This window comes from Calypte anna, chromosome 1 (genome assembly GCF_003957555.1).
Source record: "Calypte anna isolate BGI_N300 chromosome 1, bCalAnn1_v1.p, whole genome shotgun sequence".
NCBI classification, from domain to species: domain Eukaryota; kingdom Metazoa; phylum Chordata; class Aves; order Apodiformes; family Trochilidae; genus Calypte; species Calypte anna.
In genome coordinates, this window is record NC_044244.1 from 50,482,019 (window position 1) to 50,495,123 (window position 13,105).

At 41.7% G+C, this 13,105-nt stretch overlaps 1 protein-coding gene across 1 annotated transcript; it reads right to left on the bottom strand.

Moving 5' to 3' along the window:
• Positions 1–41: 41 nt before the first annotated feature.
• On the bottom strand, positions 42–13,008 carry XRCC6 (X-ray repair cross complementing 6). The gene is made up of 12 exons (XM_008497233.2): positions 12,842–13,008; positions 12,614–12,723; positions 12,034–12,172; positions 10,050–10,304; positions 9,057–9,240; positions 7,582–7,768; positions 6,168–6,336; positions 4,901–5,062; positions 3,853–3,982; positions 3,119–3,219; positions 2,033–2,149; positions 42–1,486 (listed from the first exon to the last, which is right to left on the bottom strand). Exons 1-12 carry the CDS (start codon positions 12,927–12,929, stop codon positions 1,290–1,292), a joined length of 1,839 nt encoding a protein of 612 aa, XP_008495455.1. The 5' UTR covers positions 12,930–13,008; the 3' UTR covers positions 42–1,289.
• Positions 13,009–13,105: the final 97 nt, after the last annotated feature.

Here is a 13,105-nt window from a genome sequence, read left to right on the forward strand (position 1 = left end):
GGGCATTTGAGGAATGAAAGTTCACAGAATCAAAGAAGGGATAGTTTCAAAATTTTATTGTGTTCAATAAAAATCTTGCTAAGTTTTTACAGTAACTTCTTTGACAAGGGGCAAAATAAATTGATTGCTTAGATAAATCTTTTTAATGCTGATTGAAAAAATTATAGACAATGCAGCTTCAGTACTGCAGAGCTGTGGAGGTCCTGGCACAGGTATGGTGGTCACAGTGCCAATTCACAGCTGGCTCTGATACCCGTGCTACACTACAGCATGGGCACACCCTTCATGTACCAAATGGTTCTTCAGAAAGTTGCCCAATAGTTTCTGTGCCAAAACCAGGAACCCTTGTCTTGCACTGCAAGGCAAGTGCAGCATGCCTGGCCTAATAGTTTAAAAACAAAACACAGCCCCAAAACCTGTAAGCAACAAGGGGTGCTTTCTACAACTTGCTGGGGTTTTTTTAAAGCACAGATTTGAGTACAGAAGCCTGCACAAGTCTGTCTCATACTTATCCTTGCCACAGAGGTAGAAAACCTCAATGCCAACTCAGTAATTTACCTCAGGACAATGCTTGCTGCCTTCCAGGTAGCATGAATTTTTTATTTTTTTTAAACAAACAAACCAGCTCCCCTTCGCCTCCCCCAAAACAAACCAAAACCCCCAAATTGTATATTATCATTTAAAAAATTAAGACCTAGATGTGCAGCTTTTTGGGCTTGTTGTCAAAAGGACTGGCTACTGCTTCTCAGTAATGATTTTTTTCTTTTTGATCTAGTACTAATCTTCATAATTCTGGTGGTGAAAAAGAATCCTGCTTGATTACAAGCACTGATACTGACTGAATTTTGGAGTAGGAGAGCCATACGCCACATTTAGACCCCCTGCAAGCACGCAGACTTGACATGCTGCTTTAATTTATTACTACTAACACAGATCATTGTTTTCTCACTCACACTGAAGTGGGTTTTGCTGTCTTCATGATGCAAAGATGGTACAGCCCATGTTGTAAAGTCCAAAGTAACTTTTATTAAGAAACCAGGAAGGCACAACTGTGTTTACTTCCAGTGTGTGACCTGAGTTAGCAGGGAATTTAGTTCTGCCTTTGGCTATAGTGAAGAGAATCCAACTTTACAGAGATTACACAACTAAGAATAAAAAGTTTCTTCACTGATGGATTCAGCATCATTTTGTTGCCTTCTCCTCCACTGCAAGATTGACAGACACAGCACAGGCATGAAACAACAAAAACTTCACAGAGATGGAAGTCAACCAGAGCCTTTTGCTCCTGCCTAGTGTTCACTGAAGTATTCAGTAAGGGCATCCATCAGCTCCTGCTTCTTCCCCCCACTCTTCAAACCATAAAGCTTGCATGCGTCCTTCAGAACAGGGACAGTGAGCTTGCCTAGAGTACCATTCAGCACATGACTCTGCAGCTCATCTTTTGAGATTTCTATCTTGGGCTTCTTCTCACTTTGACCATCAGAATCTAGAAAGATACATTTTAATCATCAAGATGCAAAAAAAGTTCCTTAATAGAAAGATGTCTATATTTCTTACACATACACAGTTTCATGGTCTCCCAAACTTCATATTTACTGCAGCAATACTAAGACATTTAGCCCTAAAGATGACTATCTTGTACTTGCTAAACAGCCCATGCATAATAGTGTGCTTCCTCACCAAGAACACAAACTAAAATCATTAACCATTTTACTACTCTATTGTAAACCCCCAAAATTATTAATAATTATAAAACCAGTAATAAATATTGCAGTAACTTACCTACAGTGTAATATAGCTATACTTACCTGTTTTTTCACCGGGAGTTTCTTATTAGAGCAGTTTTCTAATTGGATACTACAATATCCTCAACTGTCTAAGAATCTCCAGTGGATATAAGTCCAATTTGTTGTGTAGATGAGTAGAGTTATTGCACAAGCAGCTTCTTTGAACTATGAGGAAAACTGAAAATGCAGAAGCCTCTACACAAAGTGCACAGACATCATGTTGCATGTCTGCACTGTTTACTGACCTTGTTTTCGCTTTACAGCGAAAATCCCATCAGGATTGTAGTCAGGAGGATAAACCAGCTCCTTAAACTCCTCCACCAGGCTGCCCAGCCTGCGGTTCATCTCTTCAGCCTTAGGCACTGGCAAAAGAGAAAGATTTCTCCTCTCAGAAACAGAGCCATCACAGGTAAGTCTGAATGAGGTCATCACCAGCTACAACTCTGCTTTTGTAGTAACTGTATAACTAGCACACAAGTGTTGCCCAAGTGTACAAGATGCAAAGACCTGTGTTGTGATCCTCAGAAATTAGAAATGTGCAGCCCCTGGTAATATTAAGAGCTTGTGTTACACAGATGTAGTGGCACCTGTGTATGGTTGGACTCTGTCATCCCAGAGGTCCTTTCCAACCAGGACGATTCTGTGATTCTGTGACACACAGGACAAAACTGGCGTGGTGGAGCTGATATAGAATATCTACCTGGTTGCACTGTTACTCAGGTCACACCTCAGACACTTAAAGGGTACTATCTAAGGTTGTGAGTGGTTTTGAGGCAGAACAGCTCATTTCCACCCTGTATTTGTATTACATCTAGTGTAGCGACATAGATTATTTGTTTGGTATCACTTAAATGAGACAAATAGCACTCTAACACTGTTCCTGGAATACAATTTAATTTTTAATAAAAGGAGCTTACCCTTCAGGAGTAGGTTTCTATTCTTTGATAAAATACTCTTTTAAACTCTTGACAGCCACAAGGTGGCACTGCTGTCTCCTAGCAGAATGATTATTTAAGCAGTTCTGCCCATTTATCACAATGAGCTATTAACTAGACTCTTGAAGAGAGGAACTTCAGAGAAAACATTTGTCACCATAGCAAAAAGGTGATTCAATTTAAAATTTGAAAGGTTAAGTGGTCAATTTTTCCTCTGTCTTAAAAATGACAGCATAAGAAAGCAAGGTTTCAGTATTTTAGAACAGATGCATCTATAATTCTAAATCTTGGAACTGCACATAACTGAAATATATTTTAAAAGACACTTAGTTTTGTAGTAGCACATCTCAAGAACCCTCTACCCCACCTCCCTTCACACCCACCAATAAGTCTCACTTGTAAGATCCTCAGCTTGTTCTGGTTCCAACATATCCAGTGCCAAAGCCTCTAGATTCCTGAAGTGCTGCTGCAAGACTGGGTTCTCAAAGCTGTCAGGCCTGCCAAGAAGAGAGATGAGACACTTATGATCTGCCACCAATCTGTTTCAAAGTAAGGCTTCCCTCTTTCCCACAAAACAATTCATCTCACCAGAAGAAATGCTTTCCCTCTTTTCAATTTACCTGTTGAATTGTTATCCCCCTGTGCATCAACCACACTAGAAAGCTTGCAAGACAAATGGACATAGTGGCATTCTAATTTAATAGCAGTTATGCTACTTTCCACGTACCCAAATGTCCTATAAAAGCACTTCATAAAATGTATCCTCTCCTTAATCAAAAAGGCCTAACTACTCTCTCTAAAGTGCTCTAATTTAAAAAATCCAAGTCTGATCTGCAAGAGATTGGCAGAACCACAATAAAATGTGATACCTCTGCAACAAATTACAACAGCCCAGAGAAAAAGAGCAATTCTATAAAGAACTCCAGAATGTGCTACATGCTGCACGTGGTGCTCAGGTATTCAGAATAATTAAGAATGAATTTTGGACAAAGCTACCGCAAAAGGAAGCAACTTCTATCAAAATGTATCAAAACCCAATCTTGTGGACACCACAGCTTAAAACACAAGCAACAGAGCAAGCCCCCGTGCCACCCACCAGCACACACACAGTTTCTTTCATGTCCATGTACCTGTATTTGAATTGGAGTTTTTTAATTATTTCCTTCATTTTGTTCACTTGCTCTCGACTGGCTGGTACCTTTTCTGTAAAATCAATGTTCCGTTTGTCATCTGCATATGGTAGAAAAATGATGTGGAAACCTACACAGGAGAGAAAGGAAAGAACAGTCATGTAGAACTATCACCTCAAACCAGTAATTGACAGGAAAGACCAAGGTGCTTATTAGCTAGGTCTGAAGACTCCCAAAATTAGCTATTATATTGCTGTAAACAACAGCAATCTCTAACACCTCCTCCTAGTGCCTTCAGTGTGACAACTCAATCCCCATCTCAATTATAATTAACATCACAAATGGCTTTTGAAAAGGGATTCAAACTAAATGCATAAATAAGAGCTGGAAACTTGTTGCCTGCTTTTTATACAGGAGATCAACTTGTGCACCTTCCCCACCTCACACAGGGACACAAGTTTGAATATGGCTTGTTTGAAAATTACATTAATGCCCACGTTTTATTAGTGAAATGCTTTACATTGTACACAAGCAGTGTTGATTCTCCTACTTTACATCCTTCCCAGAAGAGGATTTTGCAAGTAAAGAGCTAAGAAAATGGAAAAGAGCAAGAGTCTGCTTTTGCTCCCTGATCATTTCCCACTCAGCTGCTCCGGTGTGATGCTCAGTGTGTGAGGTTATTTGTTTCAGGGTTCAAAATGTATCCAGGGATACAATAAAATTTAAGAAAAGCCATTCTATTGAGAATGGAAAACAGAAAAAAGGCCTTTAATTTTTAGGTCACTTACTTGAATCTGCTGAAAAATGTGAGGAGGCAGGAAAACACTGTGCTCATGTTACACCCAAGCAAGCTCCAGTGCAACTGGAGCTTTAAAAACAGATTCAACATCAGATGCTTACAATGACAAAACTGAAGAAAAAAGGATGGTGGAAAGCACTCTCCCTAGTTTGAAGGGGAGCAGGAGCAAGAATATTTTTACACAACAGAGAAGGCTATTATGCTGACTGCATCTAGTCACGCAGGGAAAGGCAGCATCTCTACCCATACCTGGAGGGGCTATCTGCATTTTCTCCTCATCCACCTCTTCCTCCTGGGGAACCAGGGCCACGAAGTATGGGGGAGCGTTGCGGCGGGCGGTGTATCTGCACAGTGCCATTACCTCCTTCTCTAAGCATTTCATCAGTAAGGCATTAAAGAGAGTTGTACTCCCTGTAAAGTCAAAACTGTATTGGTCAGATTCACAGCTTAGCTCTTTTGTTCAGGATTGTAAGCCTAGATATTACAGTTTCAATACTTGAGACTTTTTTTGAGATGCCTGGAATATTCCAGAGACAAAAAACAACTTCTGGAAGGGGAGCCCACAAAAATGACAATGTTAGGGTCTCTCCTGACCAGAGGAGTAAGATTTCTGGTCAAAGAAACTAAATCACTAGCATCTGGGAAATGAAATACAGGTGAACACTGGAAACAGGTATCCACAAGGCCTCTTTCTGGTCAGGTGGGACATCGCAGTAGCACATACCACTGGAACTTTTGAAGAATTAACACACTAAGGCTTCAGATTGCAATATTCCTTTTAAGGCACACTTTTGCTTCGTATTTTACCTGGTACGGTGGTCAGGGAAAGACTGACATAAATAAAGTGATTCAGAAAACTGCTAAGATGGAGAATCTAGTGTAAAGGTTCTTCTTTAGTCAGACACTACAAAGCATCTGGTCATAACTCAGCTGCCTTCATCCACTGGATTGAGGAGCTGGAGTTTCTTCTTTACTACTGCAGCTTAGGATGAATTAATTCTGTATTTCTAGAGAAGTACACTTACATGTACACATAACAAGGAGATAAAAAGCAGTCCTAAACATTGTCCCCTTCTCCCTTTAAAAACCTGTAAAGTGTTGTTAATTCAACCTTACTTCCTGAGTATTGTGTTTCCACTTCTAGATGATATGGACTTAAAAACAATTATCTTCACTGGTTTGGGGTTTGCTTTTTAATTTGTTTTTGTCTTTTTTAACCACCTTTGTCTTCTTGTCAGGTACTAGGATCCTTCACTGTCATGAATGACAAAACCAAGACAACATCTGCACAGTTCCATTAGATCCTTTCATGACGGATGAAACATGAAGCCAAAAAGGCTCTTCTGCTATTGAAGAAAACAATTATTAACTGCACCTGAGAGGGGCAGTTAATTCTATACTTCTTAACATTAGAAAGTTTTAAAGTTAGACAAACCTTTTACACTCTATAATCCCCACTCAAACACACTACATCCTAAAATAAGGTGGTGAATCTTCTCTTTCCATCATTACTTACCACTTACTATGGATTCCTCAGGATAGATGAACTGGGAGGGCTTGATATGGTGGTGATGTTTTAGCATTGAAAGTGGTTTGAAGCCAATCAAGAACAAGCCCGGAGAGTCAAATTGTTTTATTTCTTCTGTTTCCTCCTTCTCCAGCACAATCTGGCGGTTTCCATATGTCTAAACCAGGGAAGAAAGAGCAGACAGTAGAGCTGCCAGCATGAAAAAGCAAATGCTGGGGTATGGGGTGGGGGTGGTGTCAGGAAGAGGATACAATTTCTGTCTTCCACTATTGAAAAGAGGATTATAGACAAGGCAGGGGAAACTCTCATCATCATTAGTGGCAAGTCACAGTCTGTGACCATTATATCAAGGGAAGTTCCACCAGGACAATGGTTCCCAAAGACATTGGAAAATTCCCAAAGACAATGGTTAAGCCTTGGCACAGAGAGGCTGTCCCATCTCATCTTCAGAGCCATCCCAAACAAACCCTGAGCAACCTCATCTGGTTTTGCAGATTTCACTCTGGGCTGGACCAGACATTTTCAGAGTTTCTGTCCAATTCTATACTCATTTCAGATGTCTATCAGCTACCTACTCCTGGCAGAAACAGTGACCAAAACAACACTTCTGAAGCACCACTCATACATCATAAAAATGAAAACATATTGCAGTCCAGCTGATGAAGTTAAACATCAGAGCTTAATGTTAATCTTTCTGTTTATCTTGTGTGCTTTATTTTAATAAACATCTTTCTGTTTATCTTGTGTCCGGTAAAATAAATTTAATATTTAATCATAACAACTTCAAGACGATATTGGGGAAGGACACCTAAAGTGACAATAAACCTAGCACATGCATATCCTGCTTTGGAATAAGGCTGTGCCTGAACAGAACGTGACATTCAATCTACATCAGCCAAATTATCAAGGAGGAAGGCAAAGCAAAGAAAGAAACAACAGCAAAAAAAGGTAATAGCCCTTTTTGTTTATGCTGTTTGGAAAAGAGCTCCAACATACATACCGTCTACCCTCTGATTTATACTTGTACATTTAATAAGAAAGACAAAGTCTGTACCTAATGAATCAACACCAGCAGTGACAGCAGAAGGCCCATAAGGTCAGGCTCTGATAACCTGCCTCTGCCCTAACAGAAAGAAATGCCCTGTGCTCCTGAGCACACTGCCACCTCTGGCTATGCCTTCCCTTGACAGTGATGCCAGAGAAACAACCCACTCTCACTCTGCATAGCTAACATAGTGACCAGGCTATCCCCAGGGGAGCACTGATGTGAATGTTTCTCCCATCTGACCTTGAATGAGAAATAGAATTGAAAGCAGCAAGAAAATCAGCATCAGTCCTCCACATCACAGAGACAGGGAGAGGCAGACACATAATGAACATGTGCACATAATCAGTACGTTACCTGAGCCCTTTTTGTGTCACTAGGCAGGAGCAAGCTGCCTGTTTTTCCATTGAACATCCTTGTTTTTGTTTTAACCAGCTCATTAGTTTCCCGATACAGCTTTACAGGATAGGGCTTGTAAGCTTTTCGAACAAGGTTGTAAACGCCAACAGAAAGTGACAAATCTTTGCTCAGATACAGGTTTAACCTGTGTTAAAGAAACAAGATACAGACTTCAGACTTCTGAAAATTCACTTTTTCCAAAGAAAGTCATTTACTCAGATAACTCCTTTTGTCCTTTCTCCTTCCCCAAAAATCACATGTATTTCAGGAAACACGCTACTATTTGAGTTATAATCTCACTTGAATAAAAACATCATTACAGTGCTGTCGCTTCTGGTCATAGAAGTGATTTAAACGCAACTAATTTACCATATTTATTCTACTTTTTTTTTTTTTTTCACTCAGAATGGCAGCTATGCTCAACCAGAGCACAGGACAAGTTTTATTTGGGCACCTCACTTGTGTTGAATGCATTGTGACCTCTGAATTCACACAGCTGCTCACACAGAAGGCAAAATTCTCCAACAGAACCTCATCAAGGGAAAATATACCACAATGTAAAAGAAACCAGAGGAAAATTCAGAAGTAAGGATTTAAAAATTGAGGTAATCTTTCATCTCCTCTAAAAGGTATCACTGGTATAAGATTGTTCATCCTCCATTATTAGAAAATTAGAGAAACATTCCCAGAAGAGGAAAATAAAACTGTGAGCAGGAGCAAGAACACCAATGACAACAGCTCAGACTGCAATTTTAAAAAACATAAATTAAAAACCAGTAGGCTGTAAAGTTCATTCCCTTACTGTGCTTCCACATCACTCTGCTATGAACTCATTTTAAAAACCCAACTATTACAGAGTATGTGGTTCCAAAAATACTATCTGGTTTGTCAAGATCCTGTTAATCTCTCTGTAAGTATCTCTAATCTTTCAGTAGATGAGAAATATCAAGGCTGTGTGAGTGCAAACCAAGAGGCTAGACAGACTGGCCATATATAACTATTTAATAAGAGGCCAAAAATATCTACCTGTACACCAAGATTATATATTTGTATGCTGAGAATGGTGAGAAAAGCCTCATTTCAATCATATTTTCACTACAAATATTATATAACATTTTATATGTTTTAGATTTTTTGTGAGTATTCTACTTTGCAATTACATTGCTTTATGAAGAATCATTATTTCTGGCCAAGCCCAATACAGGAGATGTAAGGAAAACTGGAGGCCTAGCTTCACTCTCTACTCTTCTCATCCATCAAGGACAAATATCCCTGGAAGTTACAGCAGAAACACTAATCTTGGACTAAGGAATTGAGGAATGCAAGCACTGATGCTTTTATAGATCAATCATTCCAGAAGAGGGAGGTGAGATGTAGTCTAAAAATAACATCAGGTGACTCTATTGAACGAAATATCATAACTAGGCACAAACCTGACCAATGTCCTCTTCTTTGTCTCCTTTGCTCGTACTTTCTTCATGAGATGTTCCAGTTTCCCTGACTCCTCAGGCTGGATCCCAATGTCCTCATCCTCTGCTATGTTTATGATATCCCTGTAGAACAGAGAGATATCAAACCCTCCAGACTTCTTCAAGTGCATCAAGTCCAAGATGATCCCTAGAAACAAAGTAAGAAATAGAAGGAGGATCACAGAAACGTTTTTTTTCTTACATTGGTTGGTATGTTTATCAGCACTCTCTGATTTCTCAATTTAAGCAAGAATAAGCTCCAACTTGTCATCTGCAGCATATATGAAAGTTTCTAGGGGAAGAGGCAAAAGATATTCTTCAACTTAAGTTCAAACAACATAGCACAGAAAATGTTTCCTCACTAATTGAGGATCTGGGCAACATTGTGTATAAAACAGTTCTGACAAGCTCCTACAAAACAGACTCTTAACTAGGGGTTAGTGGAAAATAACTTCAGAAATTCCTCTTTCCCAGTTATAAGGGCTAAGACGTTAAGGAAGCCTCACAGCTTCTGGATTCAGCACATCTGCTGAACTCCAAAACCACAGTTACCTCATCAACAAAGTTGAGCTAAAGAAGCATTTGCTCTCTAGTCCCCACTATCAGGTTGCTGTTCTTCAGCTAATTCAAAATGGAGCCACCACTGAAGTAATTTTCCTTTTGTATTAATTCTCTTCCTGGAAAATGGTGGAACAATGAAACACCTTGTTTTTCACAGCCCTCTGAAGCCCTCTATTTATGCTGTCAGGGTAGAAAAATAGACCCTAGAAAATGTCAGTTGTTGGAGACCAGATTGTACAAGAGATTTACTAATTTAGATACCAAATTTCTTATTCAGAAAACATCAGTTCCAACAACCTCACATTGTTTTTCTATCACAAACCTGCAATGCAGTTAACATCTGTTACAAGGATAAATTGTTTTATCCTGCCTGAAATTAAGGGGGGAAATACTGACCTGTGTCTCTCAGATCACCAGCTCTGGTCCTGGCCAGCTTAGCTTTAGCAGAGTCATTGGCATGAGGGTCATCCTTGTTGGTGAAGAGCATGATCCTTTTGTGGCTCAGCCTGACTCGGACATCACTGAAGAGATTAGAGCAGGCCCAGAGTGCTTCACCCAGGGAATAGTCAGCACTGTGGCCAAAGGTCTCACGGAAAAGTGCTCGCCCTTCATCTCCTCTGTATTGGTCCAGCTCTAGAACACGCTTTGCACCTAAGCGGGGGACCAAAGCATTCATGTGCATTAGAGGTACTGAAAGAAGCACCACAAAGTCTTCTAAATATTCATCAAAGCTGCCTTGCTGCTGAGGTATGATTAGCATCCCCAACGCTTCTGTGCCCCTTCAGTCCCTGGCTGAGGAACTTGCTCAGCATAGCCTGATGTTGGCAATACGACACGCTGGTTACCACTTGAAAGCATCTGTCAGGGCCAGGGGGACATGAAATTCCCTGCTCTGTCCTGCAGGACTTGTCCTGCTGGGTGGGGGAAACAGGCAGGTATCAGAGTATCAAAACCCTCCACACTAAAAGGACAAGTGCTCAGCTGGAAAGGCAGCAATTGCAGGCAATAAATTTCTCTGTCACCAGAGAGGGGAGAGAAGCCTGAAATACACCCTGCATCTCCAGGTCACCTTGGGGAGGTAAAGAATTCTTCCTGCTTCCTTGCTCCTCGTGTCCCATAGAGCATGCCTATGGGCAGATGCAGCCCACAGATCACCATGTGGAGCACAGCAATGTTCAGGGAAGGTGTCGAAAGCCTCTTTAAAGCTCTGTGAATTATTTCAGCCCAACTACAACTCCTTTTCCCACCTGTCTCACAGCAGATTCTGTTTTCTCTCATAACTCTACAAAAGGAGACAAGCTTTCGTTTTTCATCCAGTACATTCTGCAGAGCTTCTTTCTTTGTCCTGCACTCAAATTCTATAGCAATTCTGAAATCTCACCTGAAATTTACTTTCCTTTTCATTTACTATTTTCATGTCAGCTGTCTGAGATGCAGAGACAGATGCTGAGATGCTTATGCTATTAATTAATAGCATAAGTGTTCATAATTATGTACTATACAAACTACAAACTACAGTACTTATTGCTTGTCCAGAGCATGGTGCTCTCCAGGGGCAGCAAAAATACAATTTCTTTTTAACAACACCTGCCTGCCTTTCACTTGCACTGTCTTTGTCAGCATGGCAAAGCTACTGCCACAACCAAATGGAAAAGGGCAAGCAGGGAAGGAGTGAAAAAGGAGGAAAAAGGTTATGCAAGAAACCTAAGGCACTTGCTGCCAGAAAAGGGAGAAGAACCTAAGGGAATCTTGTAAGGTCCCTATTGTAATTACTTCTGAAACTAGGACAAGGCACAGCTTTTTCAGAAGAACCCCATGTCTTATTAAACCTGCACCTCCTAGTCAAGAAAATGAAACCAAACCTCCTCAGAGACAAAGCTGCTATTAAAAGCCTGTCGATGAAATCCCTCCACAAGACTCCCTGCTGTCAAGGAATTTGTCACCACTAGCATACAATCTTTGCACTCCTCCTACTTCCTTTTCCAACTCAGCACCTGGCACTTGTTACCAAGCAGATACTAGCCAGTTCTACAAATTTCTAAGAAAATGGAAGAGCTAAATTCAAGAATTGCAAAACTTATCCTGAAAACAAGAGACAGAACACCCCAAACAGGCTAACATATTGGACAACCTGTTCTAGCTGACCCTGCTTGAGCAGGAGGGTTGGACAAGACAACCTCCAAAAATCTCATCCAACCTCAGCCATTCTGTGATATTCTCCATCAGGTGGAATCCATGGTGCCAGAGTTCAGTAACTGATTTTTTTTTTATCTGATGGCTCTCAGAGAGAGCTATCGTTCTCAGAGAGAGCAGTGACTGACAATGCTGCTCCACAGATTTCCTTCCTCCATCTTCCTACATGACCTTCATATCATTTTACCTGGATTGTCCAGCTCCTGAAGAACATAGATGTGCTTGAAATCTGCTGAGTTCTTGTCCTTTTCTGTACCATAGAACACAACACTTAGCAGGTCCATGTCACTACTGATTATTTTGCTGGTATACACATTCCGGATGCACTGAAAAAAAGACCAATGCACACAAGTCAAAACAAGAAGAAAACGAGTTTTAGCAGAGGTGCAAAAGTTTTGTCTTTACTAATTAGCAGTTTATACAAGTAGACTCAAGCAAAACAGAAAATACATAACAAATATCTTCAGCTAAATTTCACCACGAGAATCTGGCACCTTGCATTTCTGAAGATTTTTTTCAGTACACCACCTTAGATTAATTATTTTTGGTAGCATTCCCTTTCTACGAGCAAGATCGAGGAAATAAACACTCCTCAAACCCACCACCGTTCTATAAACATTTCGCTCGGGGAACTCTGGACACAGCCCATCAGACGATAGCCCATTCACGGGCATTCCTCAACCCCGTAACCCCGGCAGGACCAAAACCCGGTGGCTACGCCCACGGAGGGTTCGGGAAGGTCCCCGGGACCCCCTGAGCAGCCTTACCTGGATGGTCATGTCGAAGGGAGTCACCTCATCCCCGTCGCACTCAAACATGTCCTTGGAGGCATCGACCAAGAAAATGAGGCTGTCCCGACCCGAGAACTTGTAGTCCGCTGCCAAATGGAGGGGAACACCGTAAGCAGCGGCCGCCCCACGCCCGATAACCCCTGAGGGCAGCGAGCCCCAGGCTTCCCTCCGTGAGGAGTGTGGGGGGTGAGGGTGGGCCCTTACCGACCGCCTCAGCCCCGTCCTCCTGCACCTCGTTCTCCTCTCCCTCCTCCGGCTCCTCGCTCCGGTAGTAGGACACCCAGTCCGACATGGCGCCGCCGGGCAGTGGATGAAGGGGCGACCGGAGCCCGCACCGCCGCCGCGCCTCAGGGTTCGACCAACCGCCGGGGCCCGGCGCCACGCGCCGCCAGCTGCCACTCACCGTAAGACCCGCCTCCAGCCGGGACTCCGACCAATAGGAAGAGAGAGATCGCGCGGTGCTTTGCC